The sequence below is a fragment of the Marmota flaviventris genome, chromosome 1 (genome assembly GCF_047511675.1).
Source record: "Marmota flaviventris isolate mMarFla1 chromosome 1, mMarFla1.hap1, whole genome shotgun sequence".
NCBI lineage: Eukaryota > Metazoa > Chordata > Mammalia > Rodentia > Sciuridae > Marmota > Marmota flaviventris.
In genome coordinates, this window is record NC_092498.1 from 6,341,968 (window position 1) to 6,364,805 (window position 22,838).

General features: G+C 58.1%; 3 protein-coding genes across 10 annotated transcripts; 2 read left to right on the forward strand and 1 right to left on the reverse strand.

Moving 5' to 3' along the window:
• Positions 1 to 2,466, forward strand: Tmub1 (transmembrane and ubiquitin like domain containing 1). 3 transcript variants are annotated; one of them, XM_027943425.2, is made up of 3 exons: positions 1 to 93; positions 969 to 1,376; positions 1,652 to 2,466. In XM_027943425.2, exons 2-3 carry the CDS (start codon positions 994 to 996, stop codon positions 2,001 to 2,003), a joined length of 735 nt encoding a protein of 244 aa, XP_027799226.1. In that variant the 5' UTR covers positions 1 to 93; positions 969 to 993; the 3' UTR covers positions 2,004 to 2,466. The 3 variants fall into 3 exon arrangements, with proteins under 3 accessions (XP_027799226.1, XP_027799227.1, XP_027799225.1); XM_027943426.3 differs by lacking the exon at positions 1 to 93 and adding an exon at positions 256 to 630; XM_027943424.2 differs by lacking the exon at positions 1 to 93 and having other exon boundaries at positions 256 to 1,376.
• Positions 2,467 to 2,722: 256 nt separating this feature from the next.
• Positions 2,723 to 6,921, forward strand: Fastk (Fas activated serine/threonine kinase). Of its 5 annotated transcripts, none has more exons than XM_027943379.2 (10): positions 2,724 to 2,913; positions 3,675 to 4,097; positions 4,545 to 4,724; positions 4,852 to 5,024; positions 5,455 to 5,668; positions 5,773 to 5,932; positions 6,153 to 6,244; positions 6,313 to 6,448; positions 6,520 to 6,634; positions 6,709 to 6,921. In XM_027943379.2, the coding sequence occupies exons 1-10, from the start codon at positions 2,832 to 2,834 to the stop codon at positions 6,814 to 6,816; spliced, it is 1,683 nt and encodes a 560-aa protein (XP_027799180.1). In that variant the 5' UTR covers positions 2,724 to 2,831; the 3' UTR covers positions 6,817 to 6,921. The 5 variants fall into 5 exon arrangements, with proteins under 5 accessions (XP_027799178.1, XP_027799180.1, XP_027799179.1 ...); XM_027943380.2 differs by having other exon boundaries at positions 2,725 to 2,913; positions 4,852 to 4,991; XM_027943377.2 differs by having other exon boundaries at positions 2,723 to 2,913; positions 6,520 to 6,921.
• An 85-nt stretch (positions 6,922 to 7,006) lies between these two features.
• Positions 7,007 to 21,742, reverse strand: Slc4a2 (solute carrier family 4 member 2). 2 transcript variants are annotated; one of them, XM_071610822.1, is made up of 23 exons: positions 21,655 to 21,742; positions 18,902 to 19,015; positions 17,011 to 17,176; positions 16,618 to 16,859; positions 16,425 to 16,543; positions 14,947 to 15,179; positions 14,713 to 14,855; positions 13,466 to 13,646; positions 11,912 to 12,047; positions 11,646 to 11,811; positions 11,419 to 11,533; positions 11,131 to 11,315; positions 10,782 to 11,007; positions 10,368 to 10,583; positions 10,148 to 10,296; positions 9,848 to 10,042; positions 9,264 to 9,515; positions 9,067 to 9,156; positions 8,726 to 8,892; positions 7,984 to 8,237; positions 7,724 to 7,893; positions 7,322 to 7,495; positions 7,007 to 7,230 (listed from the first exon to the last, which is right to left on the reverse strand). In XM_071610822.1, the coding sequence occupies exons 2-23, from the start codon at positions 18,950 to 18,952 to the stop codon at positions 7,150 to 7,152; spliced, it is 3,711 nt and encodes a 1,236-aa protein (XP_071466923.1). In that variant the 5' UTR covers positions 18,953 to 19,015; positions 21,655 to 21,742; the 3' UTR covers positions 7,007 to 7,149. The 2 variants fall into 2 exon arrangements, with proteins under 2 accessions (XP_071466923.1, XP_027799112.1); XM_027943311.2 differs by lacking the exon at positions 21,655 to 21,742 and adding an exon at positions 21,290 to 21,451.
• Between the last annotated feature and the right edge of the window lie 1,096 nt (positions 21,743 to 22,838).

The window sequence follows — 22,838 nt, forward strand, 5'->3', positions numbered from 1 at the left end:
CTGGGAAGGAGCGGTGCCTCAGGTGTCTGCGACCTCAGCGCCTCCCGCCCGGAAGTGCCCGAGGGGCCGAGATGGAGCTGGCGGAGCCGGGCGGTGAGTCCCCGCGCTTTGGCCGCGCCCACCCCGCCGCCCCAGGTCTGGGCTGGGCCGCCCTCGCCCCGCCCCGGGATCGGCTGTGCCCTCCTGTGGCTCGGGGGGCAGAAAGATGGGAGGGGTGATGGAGCAGTGGGGGTGGGGAGGGCGCAGTCTTGGGTTCCTGGACTGGATCTGGGACTGGCGGCCGCTGGGTTTGGAGAGGCTTCCCGTGGAGGCGCGGAATCGAGCTGCCGCGAGGAGGGTTTAGGTGGACCAAGAGGGGACCTGCTGGGTGGGTGGCAGCGCGCAGAGACTCCAGATTGCCCAAGGGCGGATTTTGACGTTTGGTGTGGGGGAAGCTTTGGGAAGGAGTCCCGTGCCGCGGGTGGGGTTTGGGTAAATGGTAAGGCTAGAAATGCAGGGGTGGGGTGAGGTGGGCTTGAAGACCCTTTTTCAGCCTCTTGGAGAAACTTAGTTACAGAGCATTATATGAACTTGGGGTGAAATAGGCGAAGGAGTAAACAAAACTTTGAGATGAAGTGGTCAAAAGAACAGGTAAGATTTAGGGTGAAGTTTGGTGGGGGTTAAGTTTAGGGAACCGGCTGTTTAGAAGGTCAAACACCTTCCTGGAGATAGGGTTTCTGTGAATTGAGCTAGAAGACCTAGAACTCAAGTTACAAAGTTAGGACTTTCGATTTGGTGATGGGAAGGGGCAAAACATGGCAAATTTGGGATGACTGGGATATAGAGCAGTCTGTACTAGGATGGTTAAGGGAACAGAAGAATCAGGACTGTGGGAGAATTGTGGCAGGGTGGGGTCAGAAGCCTGTCGAAGTTAGGAGGGCTCCTGGCCAGAGAGCCAGCCCCTCACCTGTTCTTTGTGCCCTCTCCAGCTCGGTAGCACGGCAGGCAGGTGCCATGGCCTTGATTGAAGGGGTGGGTGATGAGGTGACCATCCTTTTTGCGGTGCTTGCCTGCCTTCTGGTGCTGGCCCTTGCCTGGGTCTCAACACATACCACGGAGGGCTCCGATACCCTGCCCCAACCACCAGGGACTTCAACGCCAGCCCAGCCCAGCGAAGTCATGGCAGCCACTGACAGCATCAGAGGAGAGGCTCCAGGGGCCGAGTCCCCCAGTTTGAGACACAGAGGTCAAGCTGCACCGCCAGAGCCTGGAGTCACTGCAACAACACCACCCCCAGACTCCCCACAGGAGCCCCTCGTGCTACGGCTCAAATTCCTCAATGATTCGGAACAGGTGGCCAGAGCCTGGCCTCATGACACCATTGGCTCCTTGAAAAGGTAAGCGGGAAAGAGGGTAGGAATCAAATGCTAAAGAATGGGGTGAGATAGACTGGGCCACCAGAAATATCTGACACTCCTCCCTTATTTTCAGTTTGAGGGAATGGAGCTGCCCAAAGTGTACACTGTTCTTGTTCCCCTGCAACAGACTGCCTCCCAGAGGCCACTGCTGGGTGGTGTGTGGAGGGCAAAAGGGAAGAATGGGAGCCTTGCTCTGGGCAAGGGACTAGGATTGCCTGAGGCCTGCTCTCTTACCCAGGTCCCTCTCTCCTCAGGACCCAGTTTCCCGGCCGGGAACACCAGGTGCGACTCATCTACCAAGGCCAGCTTCTAGGAGACGACAGTCAGACGCTGGGCAGCCTTCACCTCCCTCCCAACTGCGTACTCCACTGCCACGTGTCAACGAGGGTCGGTTCTCCACATCCCCCCTGTCCACCGGGGTCAGAGCCAGGCCCCTCCGGGCTGGAAATCGGCAGCCTGTTGCTGCCCCTGCTGCTGCTGCTGCTGCTCCTGCTCTGGTACTGCCAGATCCAGTACCGGCCCTTCTTTCCCCTGACCGCCACCCTGGGCCTAGCCGGCTTCACCCTGCTCCTCAGTCTCCTGGCCTTTGCCATGTACCGCCCATAGTGCCTCCACGGGCTCTTGGTGGTGTAGCCAACCCCTCTGGACCTCACTCCCCACGTCGTGGTGGGAGCTGCTGTCTGCCCAGGCCAGCTTCTCCAGCCTGCCTCTTCCCATTACCCTGGAGCCCAGCCCTGCGTCGCAGGGGACTCCGGGAACTGGCAGAGTCCCGCCCCTGTGATCTCCATGGCTCTGGACCACCTTCTGGGGCTGCTGGCCCTCAGCCTTCACTGACAGTTGGCTCTTCAGGGTCAGGCACTTGCTGTCGTTGCCTTGGCCCTGAACAAAGACGGCCCACTCCCCTGGGCCCGTCTTAGTGCTCTGCCTTTGGACTCAGCCATCCTTAGTCCCAAGACCTCCTTGGCTGATTTGGGCACCTATGGACTGTGGGAGGCTGGTGACAGGGAGCTGGGAGGGGCAGAGGCATTCTCTGGAACTTGTGCAGATTAAAATAACTGTGAAGTTTTCACTCTGTTGTGCGTCTGTGCGGAGCTGGGGTGGGAAGGGCGGGGAGGCCTTGCTCCGGGAGAAAAGGGGAAACGACGAGTACTAGGCCCTCAGGCCCCTGCAACCTGCTCAGGCCGGCAACTGACCCCTTACTCTGTGCAGATCCGCCAGCTTCAGCTTTTGGTTCTGCAGCCCCGCCCCTCCAGCTGTGGCCCCGCCCCGCGCGCCACGCGCGCACTTCCCGGAAGCGGGGGGCGGGCTCAAGGCGCCCCGGCTCGCAGCGCCTGCCGGGAGCCACGTCTCTGCCGGCCGAGCGCTGCGCCGGGATTGGCGTGCAGGCTGCGATTCGGGGGCTGCTGGGAAGATGGCGGACTCGGTGGGCCGCCGATGAGGAGGCCGCGGGGGGAGCCCGGCTCTCGGGCCCCGAGACCGACTGAGGGAGCGACCTGCGCGGGGCCCGGGGAGTCATGTAGGGTGGCGCCTGCGGGGCGGGCCGCGGGAGGGCGGCGGGAGCTGGCGTTAGCGGCGGTGGCCACGGTCTCCTGACGTCCCCGGGCCAGGGCGGGTGTGTGGGCCCCCAGCATCTCGGACTCCTCGCCTTCTCAAAGCTGCGCTCTCTTCTCCGCGCGCACCCTTCGACTTGGGGCGCTGTGTTCTCTTTTCATGGGTGAGGAGACTTAGGCAGAGGCGAAGCCACTTGCCCAAGGTCACGCAGCTGGTAAGTGGGAGCGCCCAGCATGGGACCCAGCACCGTCCTGCTGCGGAGCCCGCGTTCCGCCCTCCGTGCCGCCGCCGCCTCCTGCGGGAGGGGGAGGTGGTCGGGAGGGCGCATCGCGGGGCCGTCCTGGCTCCAGGCTGGGCGCGACCACTAACCCGTGAATGACCTCGGGCTTAACTTAACCTCTTCGTCGCTCTGGCCCTTGGTTTCTCCACCTGTGAAATGAGGTAATGCCAGCCCTGCGACTCCTCATCGGCCTGTATGGAGCATCAGAGGAGATAGTGCATGTGGAATTGCTTTGTGAATTGCGCTGCGCTGAGCACACTGAAGGATTAGGATTGCTGTTTCAAGGAATGAAAAGGGAAAGAGGGCAGGGTGGAGAACAGGACCAGAGCAGTCACAGAGGGTTGCTCAGACCCCAGGCCCCTCTGGATGGGGAGTGAGGTAAGGAGTAGACTGAGTCCTTTGCCCCTTTGGAGGAAACCTCACCCCCTTTTCTGGGCCACCCTCAGGGTCTCCATCACCCAACTCCATGCTTCGAGTCCTGCTCTCTGCTCAGGCCTCCCCTGCTCGGCTGTCTGGCCTGCTGCTGATCCCTCCAGTACAGCCCTGCTGTTTGGGGCCCAGCAAGTGGGGGGACCGGCCTCTTGGAGGAGGGCCCCGTGCAGGCCATGTGCAAGGACTGCAGCGGCTTCTGGAACAGGCGAAGAGTCCTGGGGAGCTACTGCGCTGGCTGGGCCAGAACCCCACCAAGGTTCGCGCCCACCACTATCCTGTGGCACTTCGTCGCCTGGGCCAGCTCTTGGGGTCTCAGCCTCGGCCCCCTCCTGTGGAGCAGGCCACACTGCAGGACTTGAGTCAGCTCATCATCCGAAACTGCCCCTCCTTTGACATTCATACCATCCACGTGTGTCTGCACCTTGCAGTCTTACTTGGTGAGGAGGGCGTCTGGGGGTGTGGGGGCTTAGGGAAGGATAAAGGGAGAGAACAGTACACAGGTCACTGCTTTTGCCCAGGAGTAGCACATACCCAGATGCACTTGTTACTGCCCCTCCTGTATTCGCGACAGATGTCATAAGTTGAACAGCATTCATTCCAGATTCACAGGGTGCCACCCCAGCTTCCTTCTACAGTGCTCTCAGAAGCCACTGCAGTTCTTGGCAGGAGTTGAGGGCCTTTTGCCACCTTTGTATAAAGCTTTCCCTGACAGACTGCTCTGATACGTATCCACCTGAAACTTCACATTTCTCCAGTGTTTTCACATAAACTCGAGTGTATATTCCCTCTCAGGAAATGAAGGGGAGAGAGGTCAGGACTCACCCCATGATTAGAAAAACACAGCACAACTCTCTCAGCAGGACCTCCTTTGCCTCCTCTCTCAGGCTTTCCATCAGATGGACCTCTGGTGTGTGCCCTGGAGCAGGAGCGAAGGTTTCGTCTCCCTCCAAAGCCACCTCCCCCTCTGCAGCCTGTCCTCCGTGGTGGACAAAGGCTAGAAGCTGCTCTGAGCTGCCCCCGTTTCCTGCGGTATCCGAGGCAGAATCTGATCAGCAGCCTGGCAGGTGCTGGAGGGTGGAAGGCAAATGGAGGGCAGGGGCTGAGGAGGACATGGGAATTAAGTTGTCTGGGCTGGCAGTCTAGCCTGCCAGCGGTCAGGGCCCAGCATGAAGTGAAGGCTGTTCTTCACAGAGGCAAGGCCAGAAGAACTGACTCCTCATGTGATGGTCCTTCTGGCCCAGCATCTCGCTCGGCATCGGTTGCGGGAGCCCCAGCTTCTGGAAGCTATTGCCCACTTCCTGGTGGTCCAGGAAGCCCAGCTCAGCAGCAAGGTGGGCTTGCCTCCCACCCTCCCATGCTCCTCTGTGAGTCATCCTCAGTGACCTGGTCAAGCCTAGCCTCCTGTCCAGCGTGACTAGCCTCTTCCTCTGGCAGAAACACTCCAGCTAGGTTGCTCTGCTCCATGCCCTCTCTGTGCTGGCTTTTCCAACCCCCATAAACAACATGGATGTCAAGAGCTCAGCAGTTGTACCAAAGCACTCAGCCTCATCCTAGTTCCTCCTGTCCTGCTTTTCCAAGTCTGCAGGCCAGACCCCACAGAATGTACCTTCTACTTGTCTAGTCACATTTGGCTCAAAGACACTGCTTATACTGTTGAACTTGTGTATATGCTGGGGTAGAGGAGTGTTATGCCTTGACAGTGACGTTACAGGCTAGGCCATTCCTGCCTAACACTCAGCTTGAGAGACTTGGAGCAGCACTTCCTGCCAGTTGACATGCTGCTCTTCTCCACAGGTGGTACAGAAGCTGGTCTTGCCCTTTGGGCGGCTGAACTACCTACCCCTGGAGCAGCAGTTTATGCCCTGCCTTGAGAGGATCCTGGCTCGGGAGGCAGGGGTGGCACCCCTGGCCACAGTCAACATTTTGATGTCACTGTGCCAGTTACGGTGCCTGCCCTTCAGAGCCCTGCACTTTGTCTTCTCCCCGGGTTTTATCAACCACATAAGTGGTATGCAGAGAGGATGGCTGGAGGGGCCTGAGACCCCAGAGGTCAGGGGAGCACCCAGGGATCATTGGCCTACACAGGGTGCTCCAGTCCCCACCTCCCCACAGGCACCCCTCACGCTCTGATTGTTCGACGCTACCTCTCCCTGCTTGACGCGGCTGTGGAGCTGGAGCTCCCAGGATACCGGGGCCCCCGCCTTCCCCGAAGGCAGCAAGTGCCCATCTTTCCGCAGCCACTCATCACCGACCGTGCCCGCTGCAAGTACAGGTGGGCAGGCAGTCTGGGGTGAGGGGAGGGAGAGCCAGAGAAGCACAGTAGAACAGCTAGAGACCATAGACAGCAGTACCGGCACCAGTGTGCTTAGTGGTCCTAGAGGGGAAAAAAATGGGCCCTGACCAGTCAAGGGATTTTTTCCTGGGTGTTGGTGCTATGGACAGACTGGGATGAGACTTGGGGCCTGTCTTCTACCAGTATCATTTCCCCTCAGTCACAAGGACATAGTAGCTGAGGGGCTGCGCCAGCTGCTGGGGGAGGAGAAATACCGCCAGGACCTGACTGTGCCTCCCGGCTACTGCACAGGTGAGCTCCAGGTGGGGGGCAGCTCCAGAAGTGGAGCTAGGCTAAGGCCCTGGCTCTCTTCCCTGCAGACTTCCTGCTGTGTGTCAGCAGCTCTGGTGCTGTGCTTCCTGTGAGGACCCAAGACCCCTTTCTACCTTACCCACCAAGGTCCTGTCCACAGGGACAGGCTGCCTCTAATCCTACGACCCGTGACCCTGCCCAAAGGTAAGAAAGCAGGGTGCGGGAATCTTGACCCCCTGGCCAAGAGCACCCATAACATGTCTACTCCTCTCCAGGGTGGTGCTGATGCTGCGTGAACGCTGGCATTTCTGCCGTGATGGCAGGGTGCTGCTGGGCTCCCGTGCCCTGAGGGAGCGGCACCTGGGCCTAATGGGCTACCAGCTCCTGCCGGTGAGAGGCCCCACCCTACCCGATCCTCATCCTCACCCCTGCCATGCAGGTAACCCAGTGTCCTCTCCCCACAGCTGCCCTTTGAGGAACTGGAGTCACAGAGAGGCCTGCCCCAGCTCAAGAGCTACCTTAGGCAGAAGCTCCAGGCCTTAGGCCTCCGCTGGGGGCCTGAAGGAGGGTGAGGGGATACACATGGGGCTCAGGATGGCCCCCCTATGGGGGGTGGACAATTTGCACTTTGGCTCCCTATGTTTTGATTTTTCATTAAAGTCCCTTTCCTTCCCTGTTGTGAGTCTCATTTCTGTGACAGAGAGCAGGGCTGAGTACCCCATTCCCTGCCACTTCCACTAGACAGACAGACAAGACCAGGGGTAGGTGGGGGCCGAAGCACTTTACTGCAGGGGTGGGGAGAAGGGGACTTTAAATTATTCACTTAAATAAAAACTGGGAGGGGGAGGGGAAACCCATCCCACCAGCCCATTCCCTCTGTCCATCATTCAGTCCCTGGGCAGCAGCTACACAGGCATGGGCATCTCATTGTATTCGTCCACACCCTCACGCTCATCAAACACTGGCTCCGCCTCATTAGCGTCCAGCTGTGGGAGGAAGAGAAGGGTGGGCCTTTCCAGAACCACAGGAGGCGGGGGGGGGGGGGGGGGGGGGGGGGGCGGGGGCCGGGATCCTTACATATTTCATCTCTCGCTCGGTGAAGATACGGGTGAGCACCACCATGCGCAGTGGTACTGTGAGGATGAGGATGAAGGGGAAGGCCAGGGAGGCAGATGTGGACATAACCGCCCAGAGCAGGGCCAGGCAGAGCAGCTGCAGAGCTGTGAACAGGTGCATTCGCAGGGTCCGAACCTGGTTGGCAAGAGACAAAGTGAGCCCAGCCTTCTCTCCAAAGCAACCATATCCAGAGGACAACCAGAATGATGCTTGGGATCCTCTAGTGATGGAAGTAGCTCAGATACTTCCAGAGACTGCTCTGTACCGATGGTTAATGGGGGCTTCCTAAAGTGGGGAGAAGCAGCTGACTCAAGTAAACCAGAATGGGGCAGAGGTCTGGGGTCCTTCTAGGCGAGGACTCACCTTTTTGACGTAGGTGACGTCTGGATGGTGTTTGGGTGGCATGAGCAGCAGGTGCAACCGTTCATAGAACTGGATCCCATTAAGGGAAGTGACTCCCATGTACAGGAAAATTCCAAAGAGCACAGCCAGGGGGATCTGCCGGAGCAGATCCCCGATAACCATGGAAAGGCCTAGGGAGGGGGAGAAACAGCTAGCCCCAGGTTCTTTCCCCCAGGGGCCTTGGGTACCACAAGGAAGGTTGTGGATAAGGGGAAGCATACCCACAAGCAGGGCCACCAGCAGGCCTGTAACCCGCTGTTCTTTGACCTCCTGAATCTTGGGCTTGTCCCCTGGCGCCACAGCCTTGCTCATGACAGTGAGTGCGTTGGCATGAGTGACAGAGCGGACAGTGGCAGCAGCCAACCAGGGCAGGCCAAAGAGGGCACAGATGCCGCCCATGGCTACGATGAGCAGCAGGTCCAGGTGGAAGCCAGAGCCTTTCTGCAGCATTCGCTCCTTCTTAGAGATGATCAGCCTGGGGAGGGGGGAGGCACTGCTAAGGCCTGCCATACCTGGTGTGGCCAGAACACCCCAGCCAGTCCCTGTGTTTATGGAACCTGGTAGTCCCTGTCCATTCCGTCAGGACTAGAATTCCATCATAGAGTTCAGCGTGTGCCCTCAGCCCTTATCCTGTAGGAGAGCTCCCAGCAAGCCTTAGCCTGTACTCTGTCCTCCCCCTGGCCAACCTCAGGTTTTTGTTTTGGAGTTTTTGCTGTTGTGGGGATGGAATCCAGGGCCTCGCACGTGCTAGACAAGCACTCTACACTGAGCTACATCCCCAGCCCCTCAGTGATGTTTTCTGGTGCCTATAAAATAAAACTTCAGCCATCAGGGCATTCAATGTCCCCCAAAGTCATTGGACTCTCTTGCCCAACAGAGTAGCAGTTCCCATGTGTGTCCCCAAGTCTGGCTGAGGACTCTGGCCTTCTGACAGCCCCAGGACTCTCAAATAGGACCACACACGTGGTGATCTGCGTCTCCATGAAGATGAGGATGAAGACCAGGACGGCAGGCAGCAGGCTGGCAATCATCATCCACACAGGGAAGGGACTCTTCTCCCCCAGGGGGTTGATGACCCAGCCCCGCTTTTCTGGAGCTGTCACTGAGAATCCACTGGGCACACTCAGCTTCTGCAGGGCAGAGACAGTATGTAGTCATGGGCAGGGTGGACATGGAGGGCACACTGGGGGAAAGGCTTGGTATTTGCCCAGCTTAAGGACAGGCTCTGGCTGAGGCCTGGAGTGCAACACCAGAACCCAGGGTGGTGGAAACGGCACCCTGCTGTCACACGTACAATGCCTTACCTGGGTGTAGGTGTCCTCAATACTGTAATCCACAAGCACCATGATGAGGATTGCGATGGGCACCCCAAAGTCCCCAATCACCCGCCGTATCTGAGGACAAGAACCGTGCTCAGAGACCTGCTGTCCCACTCAGACCCTCACTTCCTAGAAACACCCCATCCCATCCCCAGATCTCCACAGCCTGCAAGTCCACGTACCCGGCCGGGGAAGAACCGGCTATTCTTAAATTTGCGTAGGAAGAAGGCGATGAAGAAGGTGCCAGCCATGAGCACCAGTGACAGCAGGGCTGTGTTGGGCTGGCCCCGGGGTCTCCCTTGCCCAGACTGCCCAGCCAAGCTCCCATTGCCTGGTCCCAGCGTGGTTGTTGCTCTGGCCCATGTTGTATTGTCGCTGTCTGCCTCTGAGCTATTGGAGACTGAACAGCCGTGGAGGGGATGCTCCTGGAAGATCTGGGGAAAGAGGAAGGTCACAATGGGTCCCATTAGCTGAAATGGGGAGAAAATTCTTGGGCTCAGCTGAAAATTGGAAGGCTAGCACAGAAGGGAAAAGGCCTGCCAGGAGCTCATCTCGGATTAAAAAAAATAACCCAGAGGACCAGCTGGGAGCAGCGGGGAGAACAAGCCTCAGCTCTGTGGGCTCCATAGACTGCAAGTCCAGGGAACTCCTGGGACCAGCCTGGCCTCCAGTCTAGAAGAAGACATGAGACAGGATGCCCCTGGACTCCCTCCTGCCCTGAAGCCCTGCTCTTTTCCCAGCCCTGTTTTGAGCAGGGCCTGCCTACCTTGACCAGTTTGTAGAAGGTCTCGTAGATGAAAATGAGGGAGATAAGGAAGGCGAAGATCTCCTGGGTGAAGCGGGAGACAAAGCGGACCAGGAAGCTCCCCTCCAGGGCCACCATGAGCAGGGCCAAGAGCACCAGCCAGAAGCCAATCCACACGCGGCCCACCAGGTACTCCAGCTGGTTGCTACTACAGAACTAGGCAGGGGAGGTGGGAAGGTATCAGGCCCCGAGCTCTGGGGGCAATGGGAGAGATACTGGGAAGAGAAGGGGGAACTGGACCAAGGCAGAAAGAGCCCTCACCGAGAAGAAGGCTTCCTCAAAGACCAGCAGGGGGCCCGAGAAGCCAATCACCAATAATGGCTGAGCCCCCAGCAGACAGAAGATCACACCCTGGAGCGCTGTGGACATGATCAGCTCTGACACGCCTATCAGATCCTGCGTCTTCTCTCCTGGGGGTGCAGGAACCAGCTCAGCTCAGCGGCCAGGCTGTGCACCCCTGTCCCTATGAGCTCCTCCTTACCCAGCAGCCCCCCAAAGGTGATGGCAGGAGACAGAGCAGCAAAATAGATGAAGATGACGGCAGCCAGACACTGGGGGTCAAGTGCATCTCGGAAGTCACTCAGGTAGTGGGGATAGCGACGCTTCACATCACGGATCAGGCCCCCGAAGGGCCGGCCCGTCCGACGAAGGGGATCATCTTCAGCTGCACCTACCACCTCCACCATCTGCAGGAGTGCTACAACCCAGGCTGATGTCAGGGCAGCTGTGGGGCCCTCCTGCCCACTGACCAGGACCTCCTCCATGTGCACAGTCCACCCACCACCTGCAGAAGCACTGCCAACCCCAACCTCTCTGTTGGTGTCTGTGTGGCTCTCCTGCCCACCCAACCCCTCCTCAAGGCAGCCCCATCTGGCTCGGGCCTGCATGGCCGTACCCTTATCTTGGGCAGACTTGGGCTCCAGCCCAGATCCTGGGGGCAGCAGCCGGCCCTGCTCTTCCCGTTTCTTGAGCATCTGGCGCTGGAAGTGAGCGACAGAACGCAGGAGTTCCTCGCCCTGTACTTCCGAGGGGGGGAGCACCACGCTGCAGTCCAGGAAGGCATTGATGGCAGTCAGCAGGTCATCCCGTTCATCTGCCAGATAGGCTGCCTCATGGAATTGCTGCCAGAGCAGGACAGGAGTCAGGGAGGGCACCAGAGGGGGCCAAGAGGTGGAGCTAAGGCAACCAAGACTGGCAGTGGGGAGTAGGGGTGGCTCCGGGGACCAGAAAGGCAAGGGGCTGACCTTGTCGGACATGAGGGTGGAGATAGAGCGGCCGATCTCGTGGTAGTCCATGTTGGCGCTGCTGGGGCCCAGCAGCAGAAAGAGGAAACGCACGGGCACAGGCACCTCCAACACTGCATCCAGTTCTACAGCCTCTCGCAGCCGCACGAAGGCCATGGTGGGGCGGGAGAGGAACTCCACACAGCCTAGGAGGATGGGCCATCATGGGCAAGAACACAGAGCAGGACCCCACCCAGTCCCAGCCCCTGCTGAGACTACCACCCCAGCCCTCAGACTTGCCCCACATACCCACGAGGACCACGGTAGCCTCGGCATTCTCAGGGATCTTCTCCAGCAGCTTTAGCTCATGCTTAGACTTGGAACGAGTGATGCCAGCTGGTGGGGCTGGAGGTGGCAGCTCACGCTGTGGGGGTCACAGAATGGAACTCAGTCCAGACAGCCTCCCTGACCCCACGTGTTCCCATCAGGGCTTGCTCACAGGACTGTGCCCACGCAGGTCTGTGCCAACTCCTCACCTCTCGATCCACCTCCAGCCGTGTCTCAGGAACACCACCAATGAGAGGCTCAGTGACGTGTGGGTCACTCTCAGCCCCCTGGGGATGGTGATGCCCTAGCAGGGAGCCCAAGGAGCCAGCTGAGATGTTACGGGGGAAGGAGAAGTCCTTCTCATCACTCGGGTGGCTGGCAGGACAGACAGCAGTGAGTGTAAGGAGGGATGACGGCAGGGAAGGAAACAGATGGGCAGGATGCAGTGGCATCCACCTTCCCCAAAGGGCCATACCTGTGTTTCAACAGAAGGGCCCGCAGCACATTGGCCCTGTCCTCGGCCTTGATCTGGTCGGAGATGACCATCTGCTCTACTACTTGGTGGGCCACCCCAGGCAGGGTCTGCTGGTCCAGATCCAAGAGCACAGCTCCTGGAATAAAGATGACAGGAGGACTCCCCACCTCAGGGCAAGAAACAATGGTGGGAAATGGAATGGGAGGGATCGCTTGGGACAGACAGGCCTAACTAGGTGGGTACGGTCCAACCTACAAACCGAGGATCAAGGCTGGAGTCCCAGCTCTGCCTCTGAAGTCTGTATCACTTCGCCTCTCTGACCTATTTCTCCCCACCCCCATCTCCTTCCAGAACTGCAGCAAGGAGAGACTCAGTTATCACACTCCCTTCCAGGAATCATCCAGCCTCCCTGGCTGGGATGCCTAGGCCATTCTCTCAGGTTGAACTCAGTTCTTCCTTTAGTGATTCATGTGCTGTTCCTCTAGGGTCCTACCTCTACCCTCTAGATCAGGACACAGCTGGTCTGTGGCCTTGTCCACATGTCCTTAAGCCACCTGAAGACCCTCCTCCACCTCAGGCTTCTCGACTTACGCTTTGCTTCCCCAAGCCCAGTGGCTGCTTACTGGGAAGCCTCCAGACCTCTCTGCACCCTTTCCTATAGAAAATCCTTTTAAAAGTACCAGGTCTTTATCTGGCAAGGTCAACTTCCAGGAACAAAGAACTGGAGAATACACAGAACCAAAGGACTCCAGCAGCCAAAGCAGATCACAAAGGCTAATGATAAAACACGGGCAGCAAGCACAATGGCATGTGCCTGTAATCCCAGCAACTCAGGAGGCTGAGGCAGGAGGATCACAAGTTCAAGGCCAGCCTCAGCAACTCAACTTTTATTTTAATAAAAATAAAAAGAGCTGGAGATATAGCTCAAAGGTAAAGCACCCCTGGGGCTGGGCACAGTGGTGCAGGCCTCTAATTGAAGCAACTCAGGAAGCTGAAACAGGAGGATCATAAGTTCAAGGCCAGCCTCAGCAACATAGCAGGGCCCTAAACAACTTAGTAATACCCTGTCTCAAAAAATAAAAAAAATAAAAAAGGGCTGGGAATGTGGCTCAGTTGCAAAGTGTCCCCAGGTTCAATCCACAGTACCAAAAAATAAAGCACTCTGGCCCTTTACTCAAAGTGCCTGAAGCCTTACTTAGAGCCTAGTACTCTTAGTTTGAGAACAATTTTAACAGCAGGTTTCTCAATCCTCAGCTACTTAGAATAAGAACAACTGGGAGTGATTACCAGCTGGGAAGGAGGAAACAAGCAGCCACAGGGCTCAAGAGTCCTGTGTGGTAGTTATTTAGTGAAGTTTATCCAGCCCCACAGGTGAGATCATATTCCCCAGGTTTTCTACAATGCAAAGGAGCCATGACAGGAATTTCAGGAAGCATTCCATTGAAATGGCTTAAAGACATTTTAGCACCCCAAACACAACAGATCAATCATCAGATCTAGAAGCAGCGAGTATCCTGCAGCAGGATGGACAGGGGAGGCAGGCACTGTGGGTACCATGGGCCAGGGTCCGGCGGAGCTCCAGGAGACTGCGAAAGGAGAGCGAGGCCACATGGGGCTTCCCCCAGCGCTCGGTCTCCTCCTCCACGTCCTCCTCAAATTTGATCCAACGGGCTGTCTCCCGCCACTGAGGCTCCTGGTTTTTGTCCAGCAGCAACTCATTCAACTCCACAAACACCTTGGGGCAAGATGAGAAGGTGCAGGGTAAGGAGTCAGAGGTGGGCTCAGGCAAAGCTTGCATCAGGAAGAGCAAGTGGCCCTGGGGCACAGTGGATGGCACATAGACACACAAGTCTCACATGAGGCCTAGGAACCTGGAACACGTGACTACCAATTTGAGACTGGGTTTCCCTTGTCTATAAAAGACAACAACACCCACTTCCTCCAAGGACTGTAATAGGGATTAAAGAAAGCCTGTAGGACATAAGTATACTCCAGGACACAGTGCCTGGCAGGTCGCTACCTAAGAAAACAGCAGGTTTCTGTAAGATTCCGTTTGTATGTAGCCAGGACTGGCAAAACGAATTGCAAATAACAAAGCCTGGTCACCTCTGCTGGAAGACTGCTGGGTGGAGGCAGGAGGAACCTGCCGAGGGTGAAAAACAGTCCCCATGGAGGTAGTAGCCATCTGGGAGCAACAGGTGCACCAAGTCTCTGAGCTGGACACTCAGTACTGGTGAAATTTACTGCACGGCTATTATACCTCAATAAAACAGCTTAAAAAAAAAAAATACACTAAGGCAGAGTTCAGGACCAGAGCCCTGGAGTCTAAAATGGGTAGTGTCACTAAGTAACTAGGTGACCTTGGCCAAGTCACAGACCCTGGTTTATGACTGACGCCACCTGTGCTATCGCCTTCACAGGTAGATGGGAGGATCAAATAAGCAGAGGCAACTGGGTTTTGAAAACAAAGTGCAGTGCCACAGAACACCTCCTCCAGCCTTAAGGGTCTTTGTTCAAAGCAGAATAAGGCATCTCCCTGATTCTTCACTGCCACCTGCCAGCAAATGGCCACGATATGCACATCAGCAAGGTCTCAAGTATGAACCATAATCGTAATACACAAATTCACAATGTTTCGGCTGTGCACCGATCCACAGTGTCCATGTCAAACAACTCTTAAGGTTCATCCCCACAGGCAGTAACCCTGGTGCTCAAGATATATGGGTCTGAGAGGTAGGGGAGTGGGGAAGGGGGAGGCAATGGATGGGGAGAAAATGCAACAGCATGAAGCAGAACTGTACCTCATGGGGCTTGTGGGGGGCCCGGGGTCGGGCCCGAGGCGTGGGGCCGGGCTCTCGCCCTTCCCGCACACTCTGCACAGACCCTTTGGCGTTCTTCCGTACCAAATGCCGTCGCACCCCAGGAACATCCTCAAACCTGTGACCTAGGGGCAAGTAGAGGACCAAGATTGGGTTCCCCTTTCTCTTACTCTTTTTCCTACCAGCAGTGGGCTTGGCCCAGGCCCCAGGACTCACTCTTCATGAGGTCAAGGTCAGCCGTGGCTAGTGTCTGGGCCTCACTTTCATCAGTGGGGACACGGGGCAGCAGTGCTTGCTCTGCCCCGGTCATACTCCCAATGCGTCTTCTCTCCTGAAGGTTGTAGCTGCGATGCCCAGGCTGAGCTTTGGTCAGGGGGCGCCCCGAGGCACCCCCATCGTCACCTCCAGCTGTGCCACTGGCCACTGGTACCACCTCTTCCACCAGTGTTCTGCAAACAGAGTAGCCATGAATCTGACAGAGCGGACCTCCACCCATGCAGAGGATCCTAGGAAGGGAACTAGAAGGACCTCACCTCCTCCTGGCTCCCACTCTTGGGGGTCACCAGAAGGCCAATCTGCACATGAATTCCTCTTCAGCAGAACGGGGCTGAGGCGAACCTCGAATGGTACTGGGAGAGGTGAAATTTGGGGAAAGAACTAGCACAGGGTATGGTTCCTAACCGGTGTTTGTGAACGTCTCTTCGTACCAGTTAGCATTCCTTCCCTTCCCCTCCGCCCGCTGGGGCATACCCCTGGATTTAAGAAGTTCACAGGGCCCCCGTTTCTGATCAAAGAGAACAAAGTATGTGCAAACAGTTTTGGAACTGCAGCCAGCTCCTCCGTGTTTATGAGGAGGGTCTGTGCCTCCCCTCAGACTCCCACTTCTGCCCCAGTCCCTGACATGTGCTGCTCCTCTCTCCTCATATGAAGAGCCTCCTGGGACCAGAGCCATCCACTGCCAGGCCTTTCCAGCCCATCATGGCTTGTCCCCTGTCTCTGCCACAGCCCTGCCCACTTCTCTCTTCCTCTCCCTAATGCCAGGCTTTCCTGTCACTGCCAGCTCTGCATGCCAGTCTGCCTCCCAGTATAGCTACTCCCCCAAGGGGGCACTGTGCCCTTCACTTCCCGCAACCCAGCCCTTCATGCTGCCTGGCACCCAGAAAAACAGGTCCAAGATAGTCATGACCTTGTTCGAGGTCATTTCCTCCAGGAAACCTTCCCAAGCTAGTGCCCCCAAACTCTCATCACCCACTCACTGGTACTGATGCTCTGCCCAAGATACTGGATTCAGTGACAGTATTCTGGCACCATTTCATTTGACATCAGTTTCCAATTGGGTGAACTGACATCTCCCCAGGAATGAGAGGGGGGGGTCTCCTATTCCTTTCAAACCCTGTGAGTCTTAGCAGGTGCTGGGAGGTCACGGTCTAATCCCCAAGGCAGTGCTTGGGTGGGGACTGAGACTGCTAAACCACACTTCCGACCTTAACTAACACCTGTCTGCAGTCCCTCCTCACTAGGTCCTGTTAGGCTGGGCTTACAGACAAGAAACAGAGCTCAGAGAGTTTAGGTCAGCTGCCCAAACAGCTAGTGAGGGGCAGGAATGGGATTTGAACCCCAGTCTGGTGACTCTACCTCTGGTAAACCCCAGTCTGGTGTCTGCTTTGGGAGAGTGACAACCAAGGTGCACTTACCCAGTTTGGGCCCCTTTGGTAGCCCGGGGAGCTGCCTCCTGGTGTGGCAGTTGTGCAGGGGGAGATGGACTGGTCCTCTCTACCTTCCGGTCAGTGCCTTCATCCTCTTGGAGAAAGAACTGCAACAGGGCCCACATGGGCACGTGAGGCCAGGCCAGGCCCTGCGCACATCCCCCCAAAGCCCAGGCCTCACCTGTACAGAGGAGGGTGTGGAGGCAGGAGATGGCTGAGTGAGTGCCCGGGCCCCCTCAGCCTCACTGGCCTCATCCTCATCTTCCTCCCCCTCCTCAATGGTGGGGGTTTCCCCAGTTGGGGAGGCTCCAGGGCGCCTTCGAGGCTTCCGTCCAGGGCCCTGGGGGGTCTTGCGGCGGCGGGCATCCGGAGGCAGATGAGTGGACAGTGGGTGGTGGATGTGGTGGGAGGACTGGCGATGGTCTGAAAGGAAGAGAGGTTTGGCTGAGGGCAGGCACAACATCCCCCTGCTGCTATCCTGCCGCCAAGGACAGCTCTTCCCACTGGGACCCTGGCCTCTTCTCTGCTGGACAGTCAAGTCCTCCCCCACCCCCACTCCTGCCTGTTCCCTCACACTCAAAGTCTTCCTCTCCATAGCTGCGGCCTGGCTCCTCCCCTCCTCTGGACCCAGCCTCCTGGAGGATCTCTTCAAACCGTTCAACTCCCAGGGTGCGGTGAAGTTCATCTTCCTCCTGTTCTGGGAACCCAGGTGTCCCAGGGCCCACACTCTCTGGCTCTGGCTGTAAGGATGAGGGATAGAGAAAACACACAGGAGTCACTGGGAATTACACACCCAAACCCTGTCCTACTCAGTGCCAGAGATTCAGTATCCCCCATTAGCCGTGCCCTCCAATGCAGGGACCACCCCAGCCCCACAGCAGTTATTCCCTGCAATGCCAGAGATCCAGTCCCCTCCCCCACCCCTGCAGCCTGTTCCCTGGGGTCCCCAGCTGAATGGGCCCAGTCTGCAGTCAGACCCAGGACAGGCAGGAGGGTCTACTCTGGGAATCTCAGAAATCCTGTCTCCCCCTGCAGCTGGAAAGTAGGGTGTGCAAACCGGGCAGTTCAGTGATAAAAAGTGAAAAAAAACTCCTTTTGGTTCCTGGAGGACAACTGCTGAGCCCCAAAAGTAACTTTTGGGGGCATCCAAGCTAACTGACCTGGCGTAATTCTGAGTCAGACAAACCCAGCCCTGCCTCCACAGGAACACGTGAGTTTTGCCTGGTCAAGGGGGCCCCCATTCACCGCAGCAAGCACCCCCACCCAGTCGGCAAGCCCCGCCCCTCACCCCCCCCAACCTGAGTCATCCTGCGGGAGCGGCAGCGGCGGCGGCGGCAGCAGCAGACAGCAGCAGCAGGGCCAGCACCGGGCAGGGACTGCGGTGCTCAGCCCAGCTAAGCGCCTAACTAAGCGGCCTGCTGCCTGGCCCAGCAGCCTTGGTCCAGCCCCCCACCCACCCCCTGCCGGTCTCAGCTCCAGGCGCCGTGGCCACCAAATATTTGCTCAAGAGTATCTGGACCTGAAGGGCATCAGGACCTCCAAGGGCGGGGGTATGCAGCCCCCTCCATGGCAGTGCCAGTATCTAGATCAGGGAAGAGCCAGGGAGGAGGGCAAAGGGCGGGTCTTGGGGAGACACGCGGGGCGAAGGGGGGGGTCAACAGGAGCAGCTGCGGCTGACAGGGACACTGGATAGAAGATGCGAAGACAGAGGGCTGGTGTCTCCAGTCTGTGCTGAGGGCTCCTGCCCAGGCTGACCCAAGCACTTGGTCCCCACTCCCACCAGAAGCTGCCTGGCAGGAAGAAGCGGGCAGGAGGGGAGGGAGCGTGGAATGGGGGGGGGACTTGCAGACCCCTCGCACCTGAGGCCTCAAGAGGAAGTCCATGGCTGGCAGGGGTGAACCTGGCAAGGAGGGGAGGGCATCTGCCCGCGCCCCTTCCAGTCACGTGCCCCACTGGGCCAAAGTGACCAATAACCTGGCTGAATGTGGCACTGAGGTTAATCATTAGACTCCTTAGGAAAATCAGGAGGGGGCCATGTGGGGTGGTGACCACGTGGGGGGGGCGGGTCCAATGGGCACGTGGCCCCAGGGGTGGGGCCAACTATGGGGCGGGGGCAGGGCCAGCTGCATCAAGGAGCTCTGCCCAGAACTACTGTGTGTGTGTTGGGACCCATGCACATTAAGGCGGGGTCAGAGGGGACCTACTGGGTGAGACCTAGGGTCTTCAAAGTTCCTGTACAGTTACTACCTGGTCCTTCATAAAACAGCCTCAACTCTATCCCCAGGAACAGGAGCCACCTCACCGCCCCCAACACATGGTACAAGGTCAGGATATGGATGACAGAGTCTCTCTCCAATTGACCACAGGCTCCTTTCTCCAGCATCTACACACACACCACCCCACCCAGCTGGCCCCTGGGCCTGAGCACCTGTGGCCTAAGGGCCAGTTGACTGAGCAGTACTCACCACCGTGTGGAAAGAATCTGCCCCTGAGGCGGGGCGCCGACCGCTGCTCATGGCCAAATCTTAGCCCTTTTCACTGTCGCTGCGGCTTTCAGGGCAACAAGGTGGAGGCATAACCTGGGTGGGGGAGAGGACCAGTCACCATCGGAGGGCACAGCAGGCCAGGCCCAGGCCCACAGGGCGTCCAGCCCCGGGGGGGGGGGGGGGGGGGGGGGGGAAGGAGCCCAAGCGCCCAAGCTGCCTGTCACCCGGGTCTCCTTGCTGCTCAGGATCCTCCTAGACTATGAAGGGCCTCAGAGTGGCCCTTTGAGGCTACAAGAGCAAAAAGGAGAGTTATTTATAGAAAAAAAAGAGAAGAACAAAGAGAGAGAGGGAGGAGAAGACTAAAGCGGAGGGCCACGAAGGGCCTCAAGACTGAGCAGAAAGTAGGAGAGCGGAGGGGGAGAGGCTGCAGAAAATGAGGGAGGAAGGAGTCAAGGCCCAGCCCTGGAGAGAAGGCGACAGAGATCAGGGAGGGCGTGATAAAGAATGGAGGAAAATTGGGAGTGAAGGGCCAGACAGAAACAGGAACCCAGCCCGAGGTGGCCCGGGAGGTGGGCCTGAGACCAGAGAGGGGTGTGGTGTCGAATGAGACACCCTGTGGAGCAGAGGGGTGTGGAGGAGGGGGCCACTGCTGCCCAGACAGAAAGGAGAGGGAGAGAAAGAACGCTGGACAGAGCCCAAGATGCCAAGCAGGGGGCCTCTAAGTAGGGAGGGGGTGCCCCTTTCTCCAGGCAGGCTGGGCAGGGAGGCAGACCTGCCTCCTCAGTGAGGGCAGGCAAGAGAAGCAAGTTCCTGGGGTGAAGGGCAGGAGCCTAGCTCCATTCACTCAGTGGGAGGGAAGAAGGGGCTGGCGGTGGGCTCCAACTGGGCAGAGTTTTATAATGGGGGGAGGTGCACATGACCACAGCAAAGGGGTGGGCACATAAAACCCGAGGTCCTGCTCCTGATGGGCAGTTCCCATCCCTCCCCTCTTTAGTTAGGGGCCAGGAAAATCTGAGTAGCAGGGCTGCTGCCCTCCTGATGGTGACTGTAGGGGAGGCCAAGGGAACACTGTGTTGGGGGTAGGGGGTTAGAAAAGGGGGTTCTCTCTGTAGGGAGAGAACCCAACCACTGCAAATCGGGGTACCCATTCCCAGTGGGGGCGGTACAAGGCTCTGTGAAGGTAACGATATGAAGTTCCCTGACTCGGGCTACCTTGCAGGTAAGACAGGTCAGCATAGGGTCAAAGAATAAAGGTCTGGGGGGTGGTCAGCCCAGGGTGGGGAGCCTGGGCAACACATTCCTGGCAGGCACTCCAACTCAGCTGACTGCTCTCTCCACCTCCCCCTCAGCAGGCCTTCAGCCAGGACCCGCCAGTGTGGGGGAGAGGTGTCCTGGGAGTAGACATGGACTGGGAGGGGTGTGGGGAGAATCCATCCCCTGCACCTGCAGGTGCTCACTCCCATCTCTAGGCTATACCCTCAGAGTGCTCTTCCATCACCCCCTCCTCCCTCTACCCATGCCCCCCACCCCTCCCTTGCTGTCCCAGAACACAAAGCAGCTTCTGTCCACAGCATCGGTGCCTATAATCCGGGTGGGGGCACATTCCGGGGACCAGCCCTGACCGGCCCAGAGGATTAGCATCTCTCCCCCTGCCCAAGGGATTATCACCCTGGACCCCCACTTGGGCATTAACTACTCCCCAAGAGAACTGGTACATTCCACAGCTCTTTGCTGAGGGACTGGCCAGGGAGAGGAGGGAGGATAAAGTGGACCCCGATACCAGACAGTGCTACCCTCACAATCATCACGGAGCTCCCCAGCCAGACAAGGTGGCCCCCCCAGGAGTCAGGTCCAACTCCAGGCTCGTCTTTTCCAACCCCTACCTAGTTGCTCCCTCTTCTGCCTGACCCCTTGTCCTGACCTGACCCGCCACCCCCCCCCCTTTTTCGACTCCGCCTCCCAACTCCGAGATCAGGGCCGAGGCCCCAGGCCCGAGGCAACCCCCAGGACAGGCCTGAGAGAGACTGTAGGGAGGTCGCAGGGGAGAGGGGTTGTCTGGAGCCGGCCCAGGAGTGGGAGAGCCTGTGGTGGCGCCTCCCTGAGACTACCCCCTCCTGGTGGCAGGGGGCGCGGCACTCTGGCCTTAGGAAACTCCAAGAAGCAGACCCCGGAATCGTAGCTTCCGACCAGCACTCTGCTCTTCTCCTCATCCCTCTCCCCAAAACCTGGTTCCCCGCGCCCCAGTCTCCGCCCTTTCCTCCACTTCCACTCCCTCCCCGCCCGCGTCCCGAGTTCCCCCCTCTCCTTCCCCCCTCCCTTCCTCCCTTCGCTGCCCCGGCCCTTCCCCGCCACCACCTCTCCACTTACCCGCTTGCTCAGGATTTCGTGCCCCGGGGGTCTCGGGGTCTGTCCAAGTCCTCCGGTGCCCTCTCGCGCTCCCGACGACTTCCCCGTGCCCACCCCGGGGCGCGCCCCCGCCGCTCCCAACTTCTCCCAACTCAACTTTCCCCCGCGCCGCGGGCAGTCCAGCCCCCAGCGTGCGCGCCCCCCGGCGCGCCGTGCGCGGCCCCGGCGCGGCGAGCCAAGAAGCAGCCCGGGCAGAGACCAGGAACGGAGGCGAGGCGCGCTTCCAGGCATAGGCCGGCACCCGGAGTCCCGCGTGTGGAAGCCACCCTCCACTGTCGCCGCCCTGGGCTTCCCCCCTCAGTCGCCCCGCGAATGCCAACTCTTGCCTTGTTACTGCACCTCTGGTCGGAAAGGAGCTCGCTTCACTCTTGGGGGACACAGAGTGCACAGAATGGCCAGGAAATTCTGGGCGGAGGAAGTTGGAATAGGCATGCACAGGGGTTAAGAATCTCTTGCGCCACCCCGGCCCCAATAATCCCCCTGAGGCATGGAATGGCAGGCGGCTGAGAAGTAACAGAGCTGGAAGTTGGCTGCCCATTACCCTGAGCTGACCTAGGACCAGACGACTTGTTGGGGATTCCCCACTTCCGTTTGCTCTGCTTCCACACTGAATGGAGATCTATTCATAGTTGTCGCCTTTTAAAGACCTTTATGTGTAATCTTGCTTCTCCAACTAAATTATAAATTCTTTCAGATAAGGAATATGCTTTTCACTCCCTTAGCCTGCCACGTGGGTGAATCACAGCATTGTTTATGCCAAAGCACTCAGATATACATGAGTTAATTAACAAAGGTTAGCACCAACTCTGGTTTCAACGCTGAGTAGTGTTATTTGAGGCCGTTTTCGCCCAGTTCACAGCCCTCAAGAATGCAATCAGGAGACAATTAGAGAGCAGTGCAAGAAAATCTATAATCAACTCCTTTAAGGGATGAGGTAAAGACTGGCTTCAAATGTAGCATCTGTCTGTGGTCTTGTCTGTTGAGAGGGGTAACCAACCTGCCAGCCCTCGTGGGCCACACCCTGGCTGACTCCAGTGGGCCCTGCTCTGGAGACAAGGATCTGGGGGACTCGCAGCCTCCAGCCAGCTTGCCTCAACATGTTAGAATGGAGCTGTTGGAATTCGGTGGACTCCAGGATGATAAGTGGGACCAGCAGAAAGAAGGATCTCTGGTGCGTGTGTCTCTCCACTCAATTCCAGCCTCAAATGGAGCACACCTGCCTTGCTACCCAGCCCTGTGGTCAGCTGGTCCCTGTGAGGTCAGCAGCAGGAAAACGTAGCTCAGAGCCATTTTCCTCTCAATCCTCGGGTCACTAGATGGCCTGAGGAGAGGCAGAAATTCGTGCCGAGGTTGTCAAGAGGTCTTGGAACTCAATATCACAAACCGGGTCAAAGTCAGGCCACCAGGGCCTGGGATCTAGGCCACCAAACCCTAAACCCCAAACAGAAGAGTGCCCCGCCCCACCCCCCACCCCCATCCCCGCTGCATTCTGGAACGTGTAGTCCCCCAG